The 26,921-nt window shown below is 39.1% G+C and overlaps 1 protein-coding gene across 2 annotated transcripts in view; it reads right to left on the bottom strand.

Annotated features, from left to right (window-relative positions):
- LOC124805016 overlaps positions 1 to 26,921 on the bottom strand; it is a 117,196-nt gene that overhangs the window by 55,433 nt on the left and 34,842 nt on the right. For both annotated transcript variants that reach the window (XM_047265423.1, XM_047265422.1), the window contains 2 exons: positions 26,708 to 26,857; positions 4,577 to 4,795 (listed from right to left, as the gene is read on the bottom strand). In XM_047265423.1, the coding sequence (XP_047121379.1) occupies positions 4,577 to 4,795; positions 26,708 to 26,857 (369 nt within the window). The remainder of the gene's footprint in view (positions 1 to 4,576; positions 4,796 to 26,707; positions 26,858 to 26,921) is intronic.

Raw genomic sequence — 26,921 nt, 5'->3', positions numbered from 1 at the left:
AGGACGGGCTTGGGATAGGTAATGGCCTAGCTGGCACTTTAGCAGACATTTTTATCAATGATTTAGAACGTAAATTTTTTGCCAAGCATCCACAACTAAAATATAAAACGATTTATTACAAACAGTATGTCGATGGCATTTTCTTACTGATAGAAGGGGATACCAGTGAGGTCAACACATTCGCCCAAGCAATAGGTAGCATGCACCCCGAAATAACTTTTACCACTGAAATAGAAGATGGCGCCATTAACTACCTAGATCTCACTATTAATAAAGTTAATAACAAACATAACTTCTCGATTTTTAGGAAACCAACTTGTGCAGACAGTATCATCAATGCCAGGTCATGCTATCCTCCCTAATACAAAAAAGCTTTCTTCACTTCCATGGTTCACCGGCTCCTTTGTCTACCTTTGGATGAAATCGAAATACATAAAGAATTTTGCATTTTAAAGCAAATCGCGGTAGCTAACAGCTTTTCTATAAATGACGTCACGCGCCCCTACAGTAGGCTAAAGAAACGTTTAACAAACACCAGGCACACACACACCCACACACAAAAGACAACCGGCAAAGATAGAATGAAAACCATTCCTATGCAATTTAACGGCAAAATGTCCCTGTAAATAGAAAAATGTTTTAAAAAGTCTGATGTCAGATGTGGCTTTCAGGATAACAACACCCTAAAACTACGAATATAACATAAACTGAAAGGGAACTATGATAAATTTGATGGCTCTGGAGTATACAGGATTGACTGCAGTAACTGTGACAAATATTATATCAGTTGAACAGTCCGCTCTTTCAAAATAAGGTTTAAACAACACTCACAGCCACGAAACAAAATGGCTTTGGGACAGCATTTATCTAAAACTGGTCATTTCACAGGGAGCTTTGAGAGTTGTATGCGTATTCTTCACAGAGTGGAAAAAGGCCGTGCTCTTAATTTGTTAGAGGAGCTTGAAGCAAAAAATGGAAAACCATCTAAATAGCTTAACTGGCAAAATGACTTTGTGCCCCGTGCCTACTTTGCTTTATTTGACAATGTTTTACTCTAATCACTGCACGCCTCTGTTATATATATAGTGTGTTGATAAGTTCACCTAGTATTGAGTGCATCATGTATTTACTTTATTTTCATACATTCTACACATGACTCATACTAGTTCTTGTTCCTTCTCTATTCATTTCATAGACTACATTAATCAGATAATGTGGATCATCCATTGTTACAGAATTTTATCATTCTTTTCTTGCAATGGAGTACCGCAGGGTACGAGGGGGCCCTCTGCTGGTCACGTTCCTGCAACCAATTCCCGCCTGCGTGGATTTCTGGCATTAGCGCTAACAGAGGGTGCTGATTACGTGCAGCACTATGTTTTCTTTCATTTATGGCTCCTTTAGCAATTTGTTTTATGGTTGTTTAATATTACCCAGTACACTATCAACGGTGGTTAATACTTATGTCATTATCTAGAATACTGACACTAGAGCGCATGTCAACCACTGTTTTTTAACTCTTCCTCTTTTTAACAATATTACTTTTGTCGTGTTCTTCTTTTTATTGCTTTTTATTACTGTAATGCCTTTTATACGTTATAAGCTTATCATAGACTTCAACTATTATATCCCAATTTATTTTTGTTGTTTCAATTAATTATTGAAAACTAGTGTATGCCGACATTAGCGACATCTGGTGAACTTACTGCACAAACATCTTGTGGCTACTGTACGGCAGCTTGTTTTAAAAAGCAGTACTACTGACAACATTACTCGTGCATGTGATGTTATTTATACGTATTTGACGATGCTGGTGCTGATTCCGCATGTAACATTTGATGCTACCATGGCTACAGTACATTAGGACTTTGTTTTTATGAAACAGGTATGCATCTTCATATTTAAAGCACACAAATGTAAATTTTGTCAGTACTACTTTTCATTATGGTCTATGTATTGTTCTTAAGCTGTATACAGTTTGCTAGTGTATTTATGTTTTTCCCATTTTTGCTGCAGATCTGATGATGGTCATTAAAGACCGAAACCGGTAATCTTTTAAGAAATAGTTTGTGACCATAGACATAAATTAAAGGAAACTTATTAAATCTAGTTTCACTTGTGAAGGTATTTTCAACCTCCACAATAGCCTTTATAGATCGGAACACAAGTCCCGTTACCCAATAAACATGGCTTTCAGGCGCACTTTGGCATAAACCTGTGGGCTGGAAATATTGGATGAAGGTTTTTGGGCCCTTATCTATTGCCGAACAAGCTGAATATCCCCCTATATAGTACGTTTCTTTGTAATACTCTGCTTTATGCATTAAAAAATGTTGCACCTAGTGTTCGGTGTCAGCTATGGTTTCCATACAATGGTGCACTGCCATGCTTTGGAATGAAAGTGTGTAACTATTTAAATGAAGCATTTCCAAGGAAACGGAATGCTCATGGAAGTCTAATGCTCTGGCTCCACATTTTCCGGACCTTAATCCACTATATTTGTATTTGTGGGGACGAGTGGTGAAGTGTTTGCAACTACAGGGTGGTCACTTTGAACATATTCTCTACAATGAATGTTGCTGGTACATGTACATACCAGCTCTGCAAAGAGAAGCCTCAATGTCAAATGTGCTTCATGGAATTACTGTGCGTTGCGTAATGTGCAATCTATTGTAGCCTACCTATTGTGTTTTTTGTACCCCATTGGACACAGGTGAGGTTACTGTATCCTCTATTATTTTCTATTGGCTTTATTTGTGTCATGGACGAAACAATGTGGTCATTTTTGTGTGTAAGAAGTTCATATTATGTCTTAGTGTTTAAATGAGGGTAATAGTAACAGAAAGAAACACACAAGATACCACATTGTAGAGGTGTAAATTCGATACAATTTCATGCTTTAACTGGGAAAAATACGTTTGGCAGAAACTCGTCTCCAACATTGGTGACTCTGAATACCCATTCCCCATAGCACTGCCTAGTCTCACTGAGCTAATGGGACAGTTCTGGCACATTGTATAGTTCGTGCTACCTATTCTTGGTCACAATGCATGCAGTTACAGCATTGCCAGAGCCTTGTTTTTAAAATCACATTTCTATTAAACCTATTGGCAGGACTAGGTTTTGCTAGATATACTTTTGCCTTGATCTGAGATGAGAAATCGCATGCTGAATGACAAGTGTGGCATTTTTTCTTCACCGTGTTATCGACACAGATGTAATACCACAATATGAAACTATTCCATCATTATTACACTGGTGCAGCTTGAGAACTGAAGGTGATTTACTGTCAAACCACCAGGAATGGCTCAGAAGGTACAGAATAAAAATTTAGAAATTCTAGCTGAGTTAACCAAGGAAAATGGAAATTACCTAAATATAAACACACTGGCTGTGTCTGTTTCCAAAAACAGAAATAGTTATGATTATATTACAGTGAATAATTGTTAGTAGCTCAGCTGAAAGGCTGCATGGTATCACAATATAGTATACAACAGATTTATTTATTTATTGTGGAAGGACAAAATTCAGGTTTTTCACATCTTATGGTAGCTTGAATTCATTTAATTATGCTTCTAACTCTTGTAGCACATCATACTTATTTTGAGCTTATTAGGGCTGTTATCTACTTATTGCATTTTGTGTCTCACATTTTCCTTTCCTGTTGTAAGGAATGCTTTATCCAAGTGATTATAAACACAATAACATCTTGTTGATATAGTTTGTTATAGCTTCCTGCTGTCTGGTCCAATAAAAACAAATTAAAAAAAAAAAAGTTATGAAATGAAATTTTAATACCTTTCCTTCCCTCCCTGCCTCTTTGTGCTCTAATGTTGTGCATTTGTTATTGTCCAAGCTTCACATTATGTCGGTAAGCATATTTTTACATACTTTCAACAATGTAATTGTTTCTAATGAAAATGTTTTTGAGGTACGATAGATTGACCTTTTTAAAAAAAAATAAAATTGTTGTTATTGTTTTTCAATTTGTCTTTTGCACATAAATGAATTGGAAAATAGTGTATCAGAATGTTTTCCATTTTCACTATATTTCGTAGGTCTGTGGAAGATAGTGTATCAGATTGTTGTTTTTATTTTCACTATATTTTGTAGGTCTGTACTGCTTATGTGATGTGATACAAAGTATTGTGAATGATGGCATTAGCACACAGTACTTCCCCACATATATTTTTTAATTAGTGGGCTTGATTTTTGTTGGTGATGTAGAAATCTACGTAACTACTGACTCTTGTTCACTAATAAGCTGTCAATTCCACAGTCCCATGTAGCTGAGGCTCACAAGCAGCTGTTCATCATCATCCTCAGAAGGGTTAAATCTGATCAAAATATTACCAATGTCTCTTCAAATATAAAATTTTACAAGCATGTTTAGTTCTCTTACTAAACAAACATTTCTATGTCGTTAATAAAAACATCTGCATGGTACTAGCGATGCTGTTGCTTGTGGCATATCTTCTTGATGTTGGTGAATATAAATTAATTTTGCTTAACCAAATGTGAAAAGCTTGTGTAAAGTGTAACAGGTGAATCTTTAACCTTTGATAACAGTTCTTACATCATATACAAAATCCAAAGGAAGAGGCATGCGTAAGTCAAGAAGTGTGAGGCCCCTTCCATTAACATTGACAAGAACAGCCATGTGAGGACATGCTGGATCTGCAGCTAGGCCTGTGCGATCACGTCCACTGAAGGCACAATTGTCATATGCAACCAACTGCTCACCACGTTCTACATCCACCACAGCCAGCCGCCGAGCTGTAGTAGCAGCCAAGATCTGTATAACAAAAAATCATATGTAATATTTGAAATGCACTTCTTTAACAATAAAATAGTTTAGAAGAATAAAAGCATGTAGTTGAAAACATACTTAAGGAATACACAAAAAATGTGAAATAAAAATATGTAACTACACCAACTATTTAATGTTTATGAATGTCATTACCTAAACAAATAACATTTTATTCACTAAATACACCTTATTTTATTTAGAAATGTATGTGACCCTTCATGATTTTTTCAACTGTGTGATGGTTTCACATATATAAAACACAATTCCTTTGTACTTTTCTTACCAAAAGTGAGGAAAATAGCTTCACGCTTCACACTTGGGTTCTGGAGCATGTTAGCAAAGAAATTGCATAACAGCAGCCTCATGTTTAAATAAGCGAGATGCTGTAGTTGGCAGTCACGTGGGTGTGAGGTATGATCGCTTGTGTGTGTGTGTGTGTGTGTGTGTGTGTGTGTGTGTGTGTTTTACTGACAAATAATGAGGCTGACAGCTTTATGCATCTTTTAACTGTGTATGTCTGCAACTGACGTGTCATATTTACAATAAGTAGCAATATGTATTTTCCTACATGGTTAGTATTCAAACCTGGAGTTCCATTGTTTGAAGAGAAATAATTTAATTTTACTATTTAAATGAATTTTTATACAAACATCAAAAAAGTTTTGCATCAGCCCTATTCCCAGAACTCCTGAAGAAAGAAGTTGACTGTGGATATTTTATCACAGACACAATCACTTTGTTCAGATAAGTCACTAAACCTGCCCAAAGATGTAAACAACCATGCGTGAGCAGTGCCTATTAGACAGAGAGCGTCCAGTAGTCGATCACTTCCAGTCATTCCACCAGAAAGGAGGTACATGGCTTGTGTTGTCAGTAGTTCAACCATGCCTAGATGATCAATACTGTGGTTCGATCGCGTCTGCATCGTTACTTTATGCCAGGAAGGGCTCTCAACACGGGAAGTGTCCACGCGTCTCAGAGTGAACGAAAGCGATGTTGTTCGGACATGGAGGAGATACAGAAAGACAGTAACTGTCGATGACATGCCTCACTAAGGCTGCCCAATGGCTAATACTGCAGTAAATGACCATACCCACAAATTATGACTCGGAGGAACCCTGACAGCAATGCCACCATGTTGAATAATGCTGTTCGTGCAGCTACAGGACTTCACGTTATGACTCAAACTGTGCGCAATAGACTGCACGATGCGCAACTTCACTCCTGACGTCCATGGGGAGGTCCATCTTTGCAAACCACGCCATCATGCAGCGCAGTACAGATGGGACCCACAACCACCATGCAGTGCGGTACAGATGGTCCCAACAACATGCCAAATGGACTGCTCAGGATTGGCATCACGTTCTCTTCACCAATGAGTGTCGCATACGCCTTCAACCAGACAATTGTTGGATACATGTTTGGAGGCAACCCGGTCAGGCTGGACGCCTTAGACACACTGTCCAGCGAGTGCAACAAGGTGGAGGTTCCCTGCTGTTTTGGGGTGGCATTATGTGGGGCCAATGTACGCTGCTGGTGATCATGGGAGGCACCGTAACAGCTATACGATATGTGAATGCCATCCTCCGACCGATGGTGCAACCATATCGGCAGCATATTGGTGAGGCATTCATCTTCAGGGACAACAATTTGCGCCCCCATCATGCATATCCTGTGAATGACTTTCTTCAGGATAATGACATCGCTCGACTAGAGTGGCCAGCATGTTCTCCAGACATGAACCCTATCAAACATGCCTGGGATGGATTGAAAAGGGCTGTTTATGGACGACGTGACCCACCGACCACTCTGAGGGATTTATGCCGAATTGCCGTTGAGGAGTGGGACAATCTAGACCAACAGTGTCTTGATGAACTTGTGGATAGTATGCCATAACAAGTACAGGCATGCATCAATGCACGAGGATGTGCTACTGGGTATTAGAGCTACCGGACTGTACAGCAATCTGGACCACCACCTCTGGAGGTCTTGCTGTATGGTAGTACAACATACAATGTGTGGTTTTCATGAGCAATAAAAAGGGTGGAAATGATGTTTATGTTGATCTCTATCCCGATTTTCTGTACAGGCTCCAGAACTCTCGGAACCGAGGTGATGCAAAACATTTTTTGATGTATGTATATTTTCCCCCATGTTTGGTATTGTCAACAAGAGGTACACAATATAACTTCCATGCAAATTATGAACCGTGTGCAACTAACTGACTCAATGCGTACTTCCTATCGATGTTTGAGGCTGGTGAAGCAGCAAGCTAAATGCCACACTACAAATCCAAAACTCCAAGACCACCTCTTGATCAGTCCTAGAGTTTGGTCTCTCGCTTATTGATTCTTTTATCTTGGGTACATAATTTTTATACATGAAAAACACCAAGCTGCACCATTTGAAGTCCACACTGCAGATCACCATATAAACAGCTGGAGAATGCCTTGTAGAGGAAACTGACCTCTAGATTGAGGATAGCTTTATCTTTACACCTGTATCCACACACATACTTGTGCCAGTACTAGCCTTCCCTTTCCTGTTTCACTCACTAATGGAGTGAGGGAAAAACAACTGTCTATATGCCTCTGCATAAGCCCTTATTTCTCTCATCTTGTCTTTGTAGTCCCTGTGCAAATTGTATAAGTGTGTATCAAATATAAACCAATTTATGTAAGCTTGAGAAAAATTCAGACACACAAATTCAGTTTTTCTGTACAGCCTCTAGAATGGAAAATATATTTTTCCCCATGGATACACAGTTCCTCAATCATATTTTCATAAAATGAATATGGCTGTGACCAGCCAGTTGCACACAAACACATCAACAATGCAATCACCATCAAATCTGTGTCACCCGACTGCTTCCTTTGGTGGTCCAAACAAATGAAAATCGCAGGACAATAAATCCAGACTGTGGTCAGGAACAATTCCTGAGCTTTTGTTTAGTTGAGGCAGCTGTGTGGGGTAATGCATTGTCATAAACCAAGCTCACATCCCACATTGGAAATGCATGCCTTTCCTGACGATATGCAAGTTTTGTTTGGTCCAAAAACTGGCAATAGTATGCGGCATTTACAGTACGATGTTCGTGGAAAAAATAGATGACAAGAACTCCTTTATAATCAATCACAAGTGTCACAAGAATCTTCTCCACAGAGTGATGGTTTTTGGCTTTGACGGGTACAGATTTGTTCTTTTTCCGCCATTTGATGCCCCCCCCCCCCCCCCCCCCCCGCCTCACCCAATTTTTCTTCTCTTTTTTGATTGCATGGTGTAACAGTGCATCCAAGTTTCATCATAGGTCACAAACTGGTGTAAAAAATAGTTCCCCTTCAATTTGTTGGTGTCAGTAGCTGTTCGCATACTTCAAGATAATGAAATCAGACAGTTTCGGAAACCCAAGGTTTTCAGTAAGGATTGCCTGAACACTACTATCGCTTATGCAAACATCAGTAGCAATTTCAGCAACTACTACTCAGTGACCACCTTCAGTTAACTTACTAACAATGTGACTATCCTCCTCCACAGTCATGCTGCCCCATGGGAGATGTTGGCGAGCTGCCTTCTCAACTACTTCTCATCTCATAAAAACTGTTTTCACCACACATACACTTGAGTCTTTCTCAGGATGTTGCTTCTAAACTATGCCCCAAGTCTTTTCAAAATTTCAAATGGTTTTGTGACCTCTGTTGTGGAAAACTCAATTGTAAAGCTTTGCACAACACAACGGTCCTTGTGCTCTGGCACTGCGATTGTGACTAAGGATATGGTGCAACAACATTCTAGTTGTGGAGAACAATCAGTGGATACAAGAGCAACAATGAGCAGAGTTCGCATGGCTCTCCATTTACAAAAGGCATGTAAAACAAAACTTTTGGTTTATATTTGATTCACCCTCATATATTGGCAGCTGTAGAATTCCATTGCAGTCAGCCACTAATGCAAGTCCTGTATATTTTCTCAACAGTATTTCGTGAAACACTATCATCTGTCATCTTCCCATCAGAGATTCCCATTTGAGTTCTCATAGTATCCCTATAATATTCACGTGTTGATCGAACCTACTGGTAACAAATCTGCCTGCCCCTGAATTACTTCACTGTCTTCCTTTAATTTGAGCACTCTAGCAGTATTCAAGAGTGGGTCATGCTAGTGTTCTGCGCACTGTTTCCTTTATTATCCCAATGAACCAAAATCGACAATTAACTTCCATACAACCTCATTTCATTTCGTTTCGCTCTGTAATGTTACACTTAGAGATATTTATTCGTCTCAAGCAGCATACCAATAACACTGTATTCAAACGTTACAGGACAGTCTTTCCTACTTATCTGTACTAACTTACATTTTTCTACATATAGCAAGCTAACATACATCAAAGCAAACAGAAATTCTATCTACATCGTCCTGTATCCCCCCACCCCAGTCACTCACCCTTGACACTCCAACTTTCTCGTACATTACAGCATTTTTTGCAAATAGTCACAGATTGCTGTTCATTGTATCTTTCAGATCGTTACTGTACATAGAGAACAAGAGTGGTCCCATCATGCTTTCCTGGGACACTCCTGGTGATAACCTCATCTCTGATGAACAACTGCCATCCAGGACAATGTACTGGGTTGTATTACTTAAAGAGCCTTTGAACTACTTGCATATATGAGACCCAATTCAGCATGCTCAGACCTTCGTTAGAAGTCTACAGTGAACCACAGAAATAAAAACTTTCCAGAAATCCAGGCATACCGAAAATGCCGGTTGCACTTCATCCATGGTTAACAGGATATTATGCAAGGAAAGGGTAAGCTGCGATTTGCAGGAGTTATGCTTTGTAAATCTTGTCAAAAGAAGTTTTTCTTTCTCAAACAAATTTATTATGTTAGATCTTAGTCCATGCTCAAGAATTCTGCAGCAAATCAATGTTTTGGCATGTTGATATGCAGTTTTTCAGGTCAAATTTTTTTTTTTTCCCTCCTCCCATCCCCCCCTTCTTATATACAGCAGTACATGTACTTTTCTTCCAGTCACTTATGGCTTTGCACTGGCTGAGAGATTTGTGATAAATCCAAGCCAAGCAAGGGGCTAATTTCACACAGTACTCTGTAAAACCATACTGGGATTCCATCCGGACCTATTGGCTTACTTGTTTTCCAGTTGCTTCTCAACTTCAGGGATGCTTATGTCTAAGGCCTCCTTATAGAAGTCTGTGTGATGATCAAAGGATGATGTGTGTGTGTGTGTTTTTTGGATTCCCTTGCACGAATTTTTTATTTATTAATTTTTAATGCAAAATTTAAAGCTGTAGCTTTCCTTTTGCTGTTCTACTGCCACACCCAACTGACCAACAAGTGACTGAATAGAAGCGTTCAATCCACTTAGTGATTTTACATTGGACTACAATTTTATCGTGTTCCCTGCAAGAGCTTTCACTAAGATATGACGGTGGATGCTGTTGCTTGCTTCACGCATCTATTGTACGCTTCGCGCATCTATCAAACCAAGAATGCAACAACTCTGTTTCCTCAGCATTTTCTGAATTTTGTTATTAAATGACAATGGCTCTTTTCCACCCTTAATCCACTTACACAGTACACTCTTCTCCAGTGTGCAGTTTACAGTCAGTTTAAGCTTTATCCATAATACCTCAACTTTTCATCAAACTGGAACTAAATGAGGCAAATTCATTGTGTAAGTAGGATGCTAACAACTGCTTATCTGCTCTTTCCAGCATTGATAGATATCAACTCTTGTAACCAGTCACTACGATTACACCACACACGCTAATGCCTGTCTCTATACTGACACTGTTGATACGGCCAGGACTGTTCGTAGCAAGATCTAAAATATTTCTGAGTTGTTGAACTAGGTGATCAAGACAGATTTTGGACAATTTGTTCAGACCTACTTCACAAGAATGCCTGCATCACCTGTACTGAACTTTCTTTGGAATTGTGCACCTGTTATGGCTGAATCAGGTAGCCAATAAAAACATGCAATGACCAACTTGAGTTTACCTAGGCTGGCTACTCGCATCCAGACAACTTCAATGTTGGACTCTTACATCTACATCTACATCTACATCTACATCGATACTCCGCTAGCCGCCAAGCAATGTGTGGCGGAGGGCACAATTCACGCCAAAGTCATATCCCCCCCCCTCTGTTCCACTCGCGGATCGCGCAAGGGAAAAACTACTTTCTGAACGCCTCAGTACGAGCTCTAATTTCTCTTATCTTTGAATGGTGATCATTGTGTAATATGTAAGTTGGTGGTAATAATATACACTCTACATCCTCGGTAAAGATCAGATTTCAGAATTTAGTGAGCAGCCCCTTCCGTTTAGTGCGCCGTCTATCTGGAAGTGTGTCCCACTTCAAAATTTCTATGAGCTGTGTAACCCTCCAGCGATGGCTAAATGTACCAGTCACGAATCTTGCCGCTCTTCTTTGGACCTTCTCAATCTCTTGAATAAGACCCAACTGGTAAGGGTCCCATACAGACGAACAATACTCTAAGACTGGACAAACTAACATATTGTAAGCTATTTCCTTTGTTGAAGGACTGCATTGCTTCAGATTCTACCAATAAACTGCATCTAGAGTTTGCCTTACCCGTTACTTGTGTAATCTGATCATTCCATTTGAGATCATTTTGAATAGTTACACCCAGATACGTGACAGATGTTACCACTTCCAAAGACTGGGCATTTATTTTGTACTCGTACATTAATTGGGATTTTCGCCTTGTTATACATAGTACATTACACTTACTAATATTGAGAGATAACTGCCAGTCATTACACCATGCATTTATTTTCTTCAAATCCTCATTGATTTGTTCACAACTTTCATGTGATACTACTTTCCTGTAGACTACAGCATCATTGGCAAACAGTCTAATGCCGCTGTCAATACCATCAACCAGAACATTTATGTAAATCGTAAAAAGCAGCGGACCTATTATGCTGCCCTGGGGCACACCTGAAGTTACGCTTGTTTCTGTTGAAGTCAGCCCGTTCGGGATGACATACTGCTCCCTGTCTGTCAGAAAACATTATATCCAACCGCATATGTCATTTGATAGACCGCAAGCGCACACTTTTTGGAGCAAGCAACAGTGCGGAACTGAGTCGAACGCCTTTCGAAAGTCGAAAAATATGGCATCAACCTGGGAACCGGTATCTAGAGTCTGTTGTATATCATTCACAAAGAGGGCCAGCTGTGTCTCGCATGACTGCTGTTTCCTAAAACCGTGTTCGTTTCTGCAGATGAGCTTCTCAAAGTTTAGAAAGGTCATTATGTCTGAACACAAAATATGTTCCATGACTCTACATCAAATCGATGCCAGTGAAATTGGCCAGTAATTATGTGCATCCGATTTTCTACCCTTTTTATATATTGCTATCACCTGGGCCTTCTTCCAGTCCCGTGGAACTTGCCACCGTTCCAATTATCTCTGATAGACGATGGATAAGAATGGTGCTATATTTGTAGCATAGTCAACATATAATCTTACGGGGATACCATCTGGGCCAGATGCCTTCCTTGCGTCTAAGGATCTTAACTGTTTTACAATCCCAGATACACTAAACATGACGTCAGCCATCCTTGCGCTTGTTCAATAATTGAAAGGGAAAATGGTGCTGCAGTCCTCTACCGTAAATGAGTTTTTGAAAGCTAGGTTTAGAATTTCTGCCTTCTGTTTATCATCATCAGTTACATTACCCATACTGTCAGCAAGAGAAGGTACTGAATGATTTGTAGTGTTCATAGATTTTATTTATGACCAAAATTTTTTGGGGCTATTTTTAAAATCTGCAGATAAAATATTGCTTTCAAATTCATTAAAAGAATCTCTTATTGTCCTTCTGACAGCCACTTTCATTTCCCATAATTTCTGTTTGTCAGTGGGCCAGTGACTACGTTTAAAGGAATGTGCAAAATTTTCTGCTTTCTCAGCAACTTACTTATATGTTTATTGTACCAAGGTGGATCCTTTCCCTCCCCTATATTTGCTAGGCACATACTTCTCTAGCACATGGTGAACAACACCTTTAAATTCCAACCAAAGATGCTCAATATCTCTGTCCCACGGTGAATGCTTGGAGCTGACTATGAAGATATTCTTTAATGACATATTTTTTTTTTTTTGCAACTTCCACTGACATAGAAGCCACGACAACATTATGGTCGCTAATACCTTCTTCTACATTAACTTACTCAAAAAGATCAGGTCTGTTTTGTCGCCAAGATATCTAATATGTTCCCATCTTGAGTAGGTTTTCTAACCATCTCTCAAGGTTGTATGTTGAGAACGCTCCTAGACTAACTTCACACGCATCTTTGCTTCTGCCCCCTGCGATAAACGTGTAATTTTCCCAGTCAATGGATACAAGAGTAAAGTGGATAATTTGGATATTTATTTCCTATGTACTCCAGACTTTCCCTGAAACGTTCTGCAACATTTGTTGCAGGTGCTGGTGGTCTATAAAAACATCCTAATACAATGGTCAATCCTTGTCTGATTGACAGCTTTATCCAGACTATTTCACAGTCCAACCCAGTATCGATCTCAACTGTGTTTAAACAGCTTTTAACTGCAATCAACACACCACCTCCCATAGCATCAGTCCTATCCTTCCAAAACATTGTCCAATCTGAGTTCAAAATTTAACTGCATTTTATGTCTGGTTTCAACCAGCTTTCGGTACCTAATACAATATTGGCATTGCTACTGTTTATTTCGGAGAGTAACAAGGGATCTTGCTACAGACGCTTCGACAATTTACTAACATGAGATTAAGCATATTTAAATCCTTTGGAATGCTTTTTTTTAGGCAAACTAACAATTTTTACAGTTGGCACACCCACATCAGTGACATGAAATGGTAATTTTTCAGGCCAACGGGTTGTTTCCCATGGGGATGAATCTAATCTAAAAAAAACCCATGAGCACGCCCCAAGTGCTGTGCTACCCACATAGCTGCTTCCTGTGTGTAGTGCACAACTGATCTATGGAGGGGCGTCCTACAACCTTCCACCCCACAGAGTAGGTCGAGGAATCTACAACCATTTTTGTCACAGAGTCGACATAGCCTCTGGTTTAGATTCTCCACTCGACTCCAAACCAGAGGACCCTGGTCCACCCTGGGTACAATGTTGCAGATTGTCTGCTTGGCTTCCACTCCTCAAGAGATGGAGGCTGTCTTCACCAATTTAGCCAGCCGTTGAAAGGACCCAAGGATTTCCTCGGAACTCCGACGACAGGCATTGTTGGTGCCAACATGTGCAACAATCTGCAGCTGGCTGCACCCCACATGCTTGATAGCCACCAAAAGAGCCTCTTACACATCGCGGACAAGGCCCCCCGGCAAGCACACCAAGTGAACGTTCGACTTCTTCCCCGCCCTAGCCGCTATGTTCCTGAGGGGCTCCATGACCGCCTAACATTGGAGCTCCCAATAACTAACAAACCCCCACGTGCCTGTCCAGACCTTGCTGAAGGAGTGGCCACTATCCTGGCAGAAGGTGCATTCCGATCCGGCTCAGCCTCCCCCCCCTTCCAGCATCAGATAGCACACGAATCTATTAGCAAAGTGCTTGGGATTTAGCAGGAGCCTGCATCCCCCATGCAGCCTTCGCCTTTGGGCTTGAGACCTCGACACAGCCTGCCGCCCAATTCTAATCTCAACAGCTCCCCCACCCCCGTGGTGCCTAACCACTTTTCATGCCACATTAAATATGTCAGAGCTTTCCACTTCAGATCTCACTCAGCTCTCGGTTCTGAGTGGAATTTGAGCACAACAGCTTTTCGTTACGAATGCTTTGAGAATTTTGTGTTAAAACTTTGACATTCAAAGTTTTTTTGACCTCACATGTGACACAATTTCACATTCTACATGTCAACTGGTGCAGGTTCATCAGAGGATCTCAAACTATTGCCTAGTCTAAAAAACCTGCACATGCATTACGTAAGTAATCTACTACCCAAATAGCTTCTTCCTCTGCATAGTGCACCCCTTACCTATCAAGGACAATCCAACAATACTCCATAATGCACGCCCAGAAATCAGCAGCCACGACAGTCTATGGAGCCTCTGGTTGAGATCCTCCGCTCAGCTCCAAATCAAAGGACCCTGACCTATTCTGTGTGTGATACTGCAAACTGTAAACTCTTCTTTCAACTTGTGAGAATGGCTAGCAGCTTTCACCACTCAGAACCCAGAATCTTCCTAGATGCTACAATGTTTTAGACTATAAATAAAATCAAACAAAATACTTTTGGAATGGCCCTCTGTGGATGGTGCATTTGCAGGGACAAGTAATCCCTAGGCCAGTATGCTGAAAGTCTTCCTAAGGCTTTCACACGGGTAATACACTCCAAATTTAGTCCACAAACACATCTCCTACATCACACTTACACATGTCGCTAATCTTCCAACACATTCTTTGAACCAGCTTTAAGGAAGTAACCCCTGGCCCTGCCATTATCCAGTACCATACCTTTTAGGACAACTTAAATATTGCTTTGACAGGGCTTCGCCTAGCTATCGTTGTGCTTAGGTATGAGAAATATCCTACTCAAAATCCTTCTTAAATCTTCGATAGTGATAGCCCACTGTCCAGACAACCTCCAAAATGTACGAGTGTGCCTTATGCTATACCTAATCCCAACCCCTATCCCCATGACTCACAAGTCTTATTCCTGTGGAAGACCCAGGTATGAGATTCGTCCTTTGAAACCACCCATCACATTCTATGCCAGTCCCATCACAGGTGTATCCTACCCCAGAGGCAGAGCCACCAGCGAAAACGGTTATTTTATGTCCAAGCCCTTGTGATTTTTTCGCACTCTTCAATGCGGATATGGCCAATCACACAATATACCTGGCCTCAATCTCCATTGGCTCCCATTCCAAACCCTCCTACACCCTCGCAACCTCCTTAACTCATTCTACACTCAAACTCTGACCTCTGGAGTATTCCTCTTCCTGTTCTCTCTCCCCCCCCCCCCCCCCAAAAAAAAAAAAAAAAAAAAAAAAAAAAAAAAAAAAAATAATAATAATAATAATAATAATTTCACTCCACTACTTCAATGTATGCCAAAAGCAACTCTCCAACTCAGCACTAGAGTGCACTCACTAGTGCCATATTCCAATCCTGTTTCCTTAATGCCTCTTCCCCCCATCCAATCACTCTTGACCACCCTTTCCTCCTCCAGTCCACACCTACTTGCAGATCTTCATTATGTGATTTTGCAACTTCTAATTTCCAGACAACTTGTAGTCCTGACAAGTATACAGGTTATGGTATCTAAGACAATCCATGCAAAATGAGTAAATATATTGAGGTGTGGGTTTTGCTAATTGGCGAATTTTCTGATGTACAAACCACATATCCTTTTTTTTAGGTTTGGAAAAATGCTTCAACAAGGCCTTTTACGGCACAATACTTGTGAACATCATCAAAGAATAACATCACAGATGTGCCGCAAACTACTGTTGAATAACCAGGAGAAGAGGTCCCATTAATGTCTGCCCTACTCTATCAGCCGTAAGCATCTGCTCTATTCTACCAACTGTAAGCAAACACATAACTTGGGTTTTGTTCATGTGTTTATTATGATGACTATCCTATCGAGAACTCAATAAACTGAGCTTGAGCACTGATACATGTTATAAAGTGATTTTAAAAACACAACACTGCATGCTGAATTTCATCTGGACTTACCATGTTATACGACAATTCATGGCTTCAGGAGCTGTCGATTTTCCCTACTTTCAATTTTCACCACAGATAAAATTTCAGAGGTGTAAAGACTTGTGAGTGTGCAAACAGTTTTGTGTAATCTGAGTGACTGATACAACAATCTTTGCTGATTCCGACATGCTTGCAACATGTCGAGCTGAGCGCTGTGGCCCTATTTCCCAATGTGTCTTCTTAAACATCTGCTTACAAGAAAATTTGTGTGAAGTTACCTATCACTTGAGCCTCTCAGGGCCCAGGGAAACAGACAAAACAAAAAATATTTTTACTACTTATAACATGAACCATTTTTGGGGCATAATTACTTTTAAATAATTTTATGTATTTGAAGTTTACATTTTAAAAAGAACAATTTTTAAAATTTTGCTGGTGGATTTTTGAGGATATACACTTTATTCTCATTCTACACAAAGTGTTTTTATAACATAATTCTTACTGCAAGGTTGCACAAGGTCCATAGGCAATAACAAAATATGCTGTAGGTTATAGGTTTGGCGTGCTTACAACATGTAATTTGACTTTTTCTGACATTCTTCTCTACACAATAGGCACATCATCTCCTTTTCTTAGCTAGAGGTTTTGCTACTCTTCCTGGATCAGTGATACTAATGAATTCATTCACTTCTTTACCCCTCCCAGTTGCTTTTGCAAATTACTGATAAAAGTCCGATGTTTCATTTTTTATTGGTAGCCAGGCATCAACCAAATTATGTATGCATTCATTACACTTACATAAATCATGTCAAAGAAAACCACCAATGTCCAGCACCTTGTTTTTCTCTCTATACTGTAGCGTCGCATCTTCTGGTCCATGGTGTCAATGCCAGCTTTTGTGGCATTGTACATCTTTATAACTTCAGGCTTCTTTATACTTCTGATCGTAATACTGTTGGCTCGTCGTGAAGAGAGCTAAGGATGGGTACAACTTCGTTCTTCTTAGGAACATAAGAGGCTATCATCATATCTGGTTGAAAAACCCAATAATGTAGACCGTACTTTACATCCTTCAGATGTAATGAAAGCAACAGGATGTTCACCTTTGTTTTCTGCATAGTATTGACTAGTGTGTGATCTTCTGACAGCAAATAATTAATTAAATCGAGAGATGTAAAAAAAATTATCACAGGTGATATTACATACAGACTTTTTAAGCTCAACCACCAGAGTTTTCGTAACATTCTCTCCAAGTGTACGGCTCTGCTTTCTTCCTCCTTCCCAAATACACTTACATCTTCCAGCAGTAGCTTGTTGCACTGTCACAAACCATCCAGAATTTTATTCTGTTCAGGTTTTGATAAAATGTATTGACAAATCAGACAGCAAGTTCGAAATGTGATCAACTGTTCATCCGCAGTCATGCATCATCCTGGAATGCAGGATTCCCTCAGAGGAGTTTCCCACACCTCAAAAACTTCTCTGATTGTTTCCAGTTTGTCACTTGACCTATGTTCATGTGGGGCTGCTGCACTGTAAAGTGCAATATCCTCAGAATAGCATGGAAGCTGTTGGGAGACATAATTTCATTGAACAGCTGTCAGCCATTCTGAACACTCCAAAGCTGACTGACATCTTCATTCTTGACTTGGAAATATTAGTCAGAATCAGAATACAATTTTTCTCATGTCATACAAATCTATAGCCACCCAGCTCTTTTAACCAAGATAACCTTCCTTGCTGGTCCACATAAACTCTTTCTCAATGAGGGGTACATGAAAGAACACCATAAAACAAAAATCTGTATTAACACACCCTTCCTAATCTAATATCTTGTAGTTCTCTGGTCTTTTTCGATACATCCTTTTTACCCCGCCTGCCAGAAGTTCCAGCCTGAGAAGCCATAGCCCATACTTCCTTCCCATTACAAGAAAACAATAAGTCACACTCAACAGAAAATGCACTAAATTGTTGTTCTTCTTCATCAAGGGATTCTTCATGACCATCATCATTTTCTTGTTGTTTTGGATTTTCTGCAATGTCTACCTCACTATCACCATCACTGGCACGTTCAAATTTACTAGGTACATTTTCAGGATCAGAAGACTGCTCCAACAATTTCCTTATCTTCTCATCTAATAGTCCTCTTCTCTGTACCATTTTCAGTTTGTAGAACAGATAACTTTATGAACTAATGCACGAAAATAAATGTGCTTATCACTGAACACTGAAACAACACAGTAAGTCAGCAATAGCAAATGATGTAACACACACTGCGCAGACACACGTTTTGTTGTTTAAAATTTGCTTCTTACTGAATAGGCTTGCAAGGCTCATGTGGGAGAAAACACGAGCCAACACTTTATCACAAAGCCATAGGTAAGTGTTTATATTTTCCAAAATTATGACCAACAAGACAAATTCGGCAAAGTTCTAAAATTTCATTAAAACAAAATGTATAGTTATTAATAAAAATGATGATAAAAATCACAGGCAGGCCTCTGAGGCCCAGTGGTAGTTAAAGGGTTGAGTAGAACTGATGAAGAGAGAAACATTGTGATGCCAATCCTCATGAACAGTTAAGGAGTAAAGCTACGTTGAATATAGCAAAACAAGATCTCCAACAGAAAAAGTTCGAACTTAGCTGCCAGAAATGTAACAAGCTACTGAAATATGGAGCAAAGAATCCACTGTACAATTAAACTCATCAACAGAGTGCAGGTATCCAAGTGGTGGCATGATTATACATGTCACTTGCACTTAGGGGATAGCAAGGAGGCCAGAGTTGACTAATCAATAGCACCCAAGAAGAATCCAGAGGTCAAAGTTAAACTTGTCGACAGCACTCTGGGAAGGAACGGGGTATGGCATGTTAACTCATGTCAAAGGGTTAAGAAAGTCTGCAATTATCTGTGCAGAATGGGCAAGAGAAAACCATGGAGATATAACATGAATTGCTGTTTGACCAATGAAATGTCTTACAACTACTGTGGCAGCATATCTGCTAAGAACTGTAGATACTTAGGGTTAGTTCAAGTCTCATCAATAAAACACACACAGATTATATGAATCTCTAAAAGGCCACATGACACACTGACAGAGCAAGGTAACTATTTATCCTCTTATCTTATCCACCATGGATTTTCAATCTTGCACACAAACATTGCATCGCTGTGCAGATTTTGCAGATACCATTTGGAGAACAGTAGACAATTCTGAAATTCACTGCCATGAAGCTACTGATGGAGAAAAATGTACAAATGATGAAATGTTTTGAAATGTGGAACACACAGAACACTCTTCTGGCTGACCCCACTCACACATTCAAGATGCCTCGAGTGAAATGAAACATTTACAAAGGCGGAGAATGAGGGCTTGGCAAGATCAGCTTATCTTTCAGCACACAACCACATCACTACTCCAACAATTTGGTGACATCTTCTCTAATATATAAACTGAAGTTCCCTGTTTGCTCCTGCCTGTATGTATGAGCTAATCTCACAAATTACTGTAAGGATTTTCATCCATTTTTTACTAATAGATCGATTGACACAAGAAAGGTTTGAGTATATTATTTATAAATATTTTGTGAAAACTGATTGAACTATAATGAATTAAAAGTCTGCAGCCACTGTGAAAACACTGGTGCTGCCATTCAGTGATACAGCCACCACAACTCCAAACAGCAACGAAGATTGAACAGAATCGAAGTCAGGCTTGGTGGCCTAGTGTATACCTGAAAACCTAAAAGGCTGAGGGATCGAATCCCGGTCGGACCTACCAATTACCTCTCAATGACCTGGAGATTCACCAGAAATGAAACTTGTTTCAGATTGCACATTAAATAGTGGGTCATCTTTTCCCAGTTCGACAACTGACTAGGGAGATACAAGTCACTGCAATGACATCCAACAGAAAGATTTGCAGCACTACATTAAGCCACATAAAACTGTTTTTACCAGAATCTATAAGAATATGTAAAGATTCTCCTTCTATACAAATTGTCCCCCTTTGCCTTTTTCTGCTCATATATGAACGCTAAGCTCAAGAAAGACTCTAATAATGTTTTCATTAATAGATCATTGATCCATGAGAAAGGTACATGTAAATAAATGTACGTATTTGGCAGTTACTGAGCTATGATGAAGTGCAGTACCCTGCTGCAGTTTTTCTGTCTCTATGTGAAGGCTATTCTCAGGAAGTACAGTAGGGATTCTTATACTTCCAGCAGGCTGGTGCAACAGCCCTGTCAACAACTGGGCAGCTGCAGAATCTTTAATGCAAGGCTCTCATTGTTAGTGAGTTGTGATTGGGCTACCCATACATGACTTTAGGTGCTGCAGTATGCCAGCAAGGGGCTTAGGCCGCTGAAATTGTTTTATTTATATGGAAGTGATGATATTAAGTTACCTAACATTGTTTTCTGATTTTTTTATCGCACTTCCACGCAGTGTCCCATAAACAAAATTACCACTATGCCAAACAAGTTGTCCGGCTGTAGATAATGTGCAAAGCTGGGGCAGATCACTAGTTCACTACAAATGAAAATCATATCCACTTTTTCAACTGGTATTTGGTGGGAACGGAGCTGGCACATAACAGGGTCCCAGATGGGTTCCATCATGTTCAGATCAGGCAAATTAGGTGGCAAAGACATCAACATGAGTTCACTATCATGTCCTCAAACAACTGTAGCACAATTCTGGAATTTTGATAAGGACAGTTGTCCTGCTGAAAGATACTGTCACCATCAGAAAGACATCAAACATGAAGGCATGCAGATGGTCAATATTGTTCATGTAGTCCATATGTGTCATGGTGCTTTCAATTACTACCAAATGCCCCATGGAAGCCCACATGAATTTCCTCACAGCATAAAACTGTTCCCAATGGCCTGCATCCTTGGTGCAGTGCGTGTTATGAGCAGCCATTTGCACGGATGAGGCATATCTGTACATAGACAATTGACTGGCACAGCAATAAGTGATTCATGCACCAGACAGCATGTTTCCACTGATCCACTTGTCCTCAATGGTTTCATGCCCATTGCTTTCTTAAGCCCTTTGGATCCACTGTTGGACTGCATCAGACATGATGATTTTGTGTAACTGTTCCGAAGTCAGGTGATACCAAACACATTTCCATTATTGTAAAACGAAATAAGAATTGGAATGAATACAGTGAGTACAAAAATTGGATTGGAAAGGGTTAACTGACAGTTCTATTGGATCAATAAAGGAACATGTAGAGGATATCTGATCTGGAGCCCCACGTTCAACCACGTGCAATGAATACTGCGCTACAAAACACTTGTGCTTGCTCCAACACTGTACTCTGTCATAAAATCTGCCACAGATCACCCCTTACCCCACTTTGCAGAGCAAGCAAGCCTCCAACTACACATTCGTGATGAGACATGGGCAGCCAACACCTTATCGTCTAATCATTGTTTCACCAGCCTTCAATGACTTTCCTCGAATGCGCACAACAGCAGCAAATGGGAAACTCCACTGTTTCTGAGACGTTTCTTCATGGCACATGGTCTCTCAGTGGTTTTCTCCTCACCTCTGCTTCGCTTGAATAATTTCCTTACAGCATCATGTGCCCACAATGCCAAAAGGTCACTAAGCACATTTAATATAACAAATCCATCACAAAAAGGTTTGCGGTTATTCCAGGAAGTCTTCCATAAAATGTTCTGTTTTGGTAGCTCTGGTAATTATTTATTTTTGACTGATCAGCAAATTTGTTTAAATTTAACTGTAAGATTGGTGTAAAACATAGCAAAGTTTTAGAAATGTTAAATATTGCTTTTGGTGAATGTGCTATGAGTAAAACAAGAGTCTATGAATGGTATAAGCACTTTGAAGAAAGCTGTGAAAACAACAAGTAGTGCACTGGATGCCCCAAAAACCAATTAAATTGAGAAAAATGTGAAAGGAATGATTGTGAACTTAATCACAATCAGAGAAATCACTGATGACATTGGTATATTAACTGGCTCGAGTAAGAGAATTATTTTGGACTTTTGCTTATGAAATATGCAGCAAAATTTGTTCAAAAATGGTTGGATTTCAAACAAATACAGTGGCAAGTGCAAGTTGCTCAGGAATTGTAAGATGACGCCAACAAGGATGCAGAAGTACTGCAATGTGTCATAATTTGTGATTAAACATGGGTTACAGAAATGACATCGAAAGTCAGGCTGAACTGTCCCAATTGAAACATTCTGAACAACCAAAACAAGAAAGTTTGACAACTGTGATCTAACATTAGTTTTGCTCGTTGCATTCTTCAATTTTAATGGCACAATGCACCATGAGTTTTTCGTAAAAGGTTGTATGATCAATAAGGAATACTACTTACAAGTTAAACAATGTTTGCCTGAAGCATTCCAAAAAATGTTTAGATTTGTGAAAAAATTATTTGACGCTTTTGCACCATTATAATGAACCTGCTCACACTTCATTGCTTGTTTGTGAATTTTTGGTCACAGACAGCACTATAATGATGCACCAGCCTCCATATTCACCACACATGGACAGATGCAACTTTATATGTGCCCAAAAATAAAGAAAACAATAAAAATCCGTAGTGTTACAAGTGCAGACAAGATTAAAAATACATTGTTGCGAGAAAGAAAAGCTATCCCAAAGAGCAAGTTTCAGAAGTGTTTAGAGGATCTGAGAAAGTATTGTCTTATCTAATGGGTACTATTTTGAGGGAACAAAATTTAAATACACGAATAAATAAAATTCCATCAAAATAAATAAATAAATAAAATAAAAATAAATAAAAAGTAATAAATCAGTTTTGGAGAACACCTTGTGTATAAATGTAGGTGCAGGTATACCAACTGTTTCCTAGCACAATATTCTTCAGCCAAACATTATTTTAAAAAATTATTAAGCCTGCTCCTTGGTTCAGTGAACAAGAATCTTCATAGGATGTGTGTCCATTTTACCAGGAGCTACTAGTGACACTACTGAAGTGGCTCATATGCAAAACATATTTTTACCAGCAGTGGTCAAAACCATGTGACACCCTGCAGTAACATGTTCATATTGCAACCGTTTAACACAATCAATATCCACAGAGGAGAAACATGCTATATTTTATGACCAATTTGAATGTTATTTAGGTTTGTGTGTTATTTTTGCTCCAGTTATCTTACATCCTATGTCCCTTTTTGTTCTTGTTGCTTACTGGTGCTATTATATTTACTAAATATTATAAATCACATTTGTACATATCAAATTTACAAAAAATTAAAAATTGGGGAGTTAACAAGTTTTTTTTTTTTTTTGCCTGGAGACATTTAGTTAAACTCTTAAAGGACATCTTTGTTATCTTTGACTATTAGAATGGCTATATTTGCAAACTCCACAATTTCAATTTCAGCCTTTGAGCCATTTTCAAGTAGGACAATTTCATACTGCAGCACATGATAAATTTCGAAACTATCGGACAATGTATTAGGTAGCATCATCAATTACTCCACCTGCAGTGGTTGTGTATACAAGTTACTCACCTGTTCTGCTGCAGTCAATCTCATCATCATTTTAAAATATATATTTTGGTATTTAATATATATTTTGGTATTTAAAAGAGTCTATTGTCTCCAGCAGTTTAATCTTTACGAACTATGGATTATGCTACAGTACCTGCATATTTGAAACTGTTGTAGACCGTTAAATAGTGTAACAATATTTTACCAAGAGAGGAGAGAGAGAGAGAGAGAGAGAGAGAGAGAGAGTTGGATTTTAGCTTTCAATTGTTCTGTTGCAGCAGATCGACTACAATACTTTTGTTTTTAAGTTGGCACAGACATACCAGAGGGTTTGGGAGGCCATAAATGTCATTCTTTCTCGAAATTGTACAGTTATCAAACAATTAGCATACAACAGCCACAGACATACGTGCTATGTGTGATGCTGATATGTCTTGCTGAAACCAGATGTTGTCAATAATATGTGGAAATGTCTGTAGTTTTTGCACAACAAAGATGTTGAGCACGGAAATGTACTGACCCGATGTGACTGTAGTCGCAAAGTCATTCTTCTCCTTAAAAAAAATAGGCCCAGTATGCCATATGACGACACAGCACACCACACGGTTGCTTTGTTGCTGTCCAACTGAAGTTGGTGTAGCTGAGTGGGATTTTGTAACATCCAATAACAAAAACTCTTGTTTATTAACAAATCCATTGGGCTTCATCCAACACCCAAACTCTGATAACTCATTGTCATTGTTTAACTTCTCAAGCATTCATTCACTAAATTGTCATCACATTAAGTGGTCTTTGGTGTTCAGCTCCGACATGATCTGCAACTTGTATGGGCAGTAATGTAATCCAAATTTAAAGATGATTAACTGAATGACGTTGGCTTTGACAGCTGCTCGAACAGCTTTGGTCATGTTCGCACACGGTCTAGATGTTTCTTTTCAGTGCTGAACCTGTTTCCTCCAAATTATCTATGCACATATGAACTACATTTGCTGACGGATGGTATATGGTCATTGTGTCTTAAATTGAAGTGATAGCAAAATTTTCTATATGTAGCCTCCACACACTGAGATTTTGTAAAAAGCTATGATGATAAAAGCATGTTGTGCACCGCTCTAAGTATCCATGTTAAGTAAATGGCAAGAATGTGCGAGTTGGTTTCTGTCTGTTACCCAGCGTTAACAATCGCCCAGACCTACCAACACCATTTTCAAAATTTCCCTTTCCTTTCAATCACTCTATATTAATCTATAAAGGTAGCTTCATAAGAAACTAACAAAACACGTTTCAACATAAGTTTGGACTTATCTTCCCTACATTTTCTCTACAGCAAACCTGATGATTTGAAATTACAGTGTAAAAGTAACATAATGTATGTTTCATATTTATGGTAGCTTGCAGGTATCATGGAAAGTTGAACCTTAATACTTTTTATGGTAAACCCAAGTTAACATTACCTTTCACTGCCCGCCTTGCTCCCGATCCATACACAGTGCCAGCTGCTTGAGCAACTGGCCACTCAAGCACACCCTGGGTGTTACTCAATGCACTGAGCTAAGGCTTGATAGCCATGAATATGGGGGATTGACACCAGAGGCTGCACTGTCGGCCTCCAGCACAAGTCTACAACACTGGCTGCGCACGCTGACTCAAAACAAGCACCACCAACATCACTGATGTTTACACTTGTCCATATCTAGGCCAACAGGACCCTCCCAGCAGTTTAACAATACTGTATGTTGTGTCAACATGTGTCGTATTAAATAAACAGATACACAAACCAGTTTTGGTTTGTTGGTTTGTGTTGTGTGCTGCGACACTTTTTATTTGTAAAAATAAAAAAAATATGCTGATAGACAGAAGAGATATATCAAAGTTGTCTAGAAAAGGCTCCATGTAGTCCAAATGTTACTTTAACTACCAACATAGTGAGAATGTTTATTATTTTTACTTACTCAAGTAACAGTGTTAAACCTGTCATTTTATGGAGTCATAAAAAAGGTCAGAACACCTGACAAGTCAGTCTATTCCACAAGAATTTTGATTTCAAATACAGTTCTATTACAAGTGAAATTATGTTACCACTATCAGAATTCCATGGACCAGAATAATTCTTCAACCAGAAATGTGGAGTTACCTAAAAGTGTGCTTCAGTAGGATATTGTTTCTAAATTCTGAAAATATATTCCATATTGATGTGCAGCATTCCGTAAAAATGGTTTATTAAGATGAAAGATTAAGTGGCACAACATATAAAAAACATTAAAAATAAAAAAGTGTTTACTCCACTTAGTGCCACACAGAACTGTTTGCTTCCTAACATTTGTTACATTCACACAGAACAATTAAAGTATAATATAGAATAAGTGCACAAACTGTACAATAATATTCTGATACTGGAGATATAAAAGCTAAATTTGATGCATGCCCATAACGGGTTAGAACCAACTTTTAAAACACAGTTTTTTAACTGGACTGAAATTAAATATTGAGCTCTGTACCGTCTTGTAACAGTCATCCTTTAAAAAAAAAATGCTGATCCCACTGGCCAATCTTCAGAAACAATTTATTTATTAGCTTGTGGAAAATACATACAAAAAGCAAATATGGAAACACACTTTTTCAAGTTTGGCAAAAAAGCATTTAATACACCGTAGTTCTTTCTAAGAAAACCATGATATTTACCCTGGAGCCATCTGAGGTGAAACGGACAGCATTGACATTCCGAGCTAATGTCATTGTTGTGATCTGGTAGCACATAAGTAGCTCCATACGCAATGCAGAATATAAATTCACTTTCCCATCACAGGCACCAGAGCAAAACAAGTAGCGGTCCTGCAGCAGAAATAAACTATTCACACAAATATAATCATTACTGCTAAAAACACTGAAGTTCAGC

This window comes from Schistocerca piceifrons, chromosome 7, assembly GCF_021461385.2.
Source record: "Schistocerca piceifrons isolate TAMUIC-IGC-003096 chromosome 7, iqSchPice1.1, whole genome shotgun sequence".
NCBI lineage: Eukaryota > Metazoa > Arthropoda > Insecta > Orthoptera > Acrididae > Schistocerca > Schistocerca piceifrons.
The sequence above is the reverse complement of the archived record's forward strand: the minus strand, read 5'-3'. Positions and strand labels throughout refer to the sequence as shown.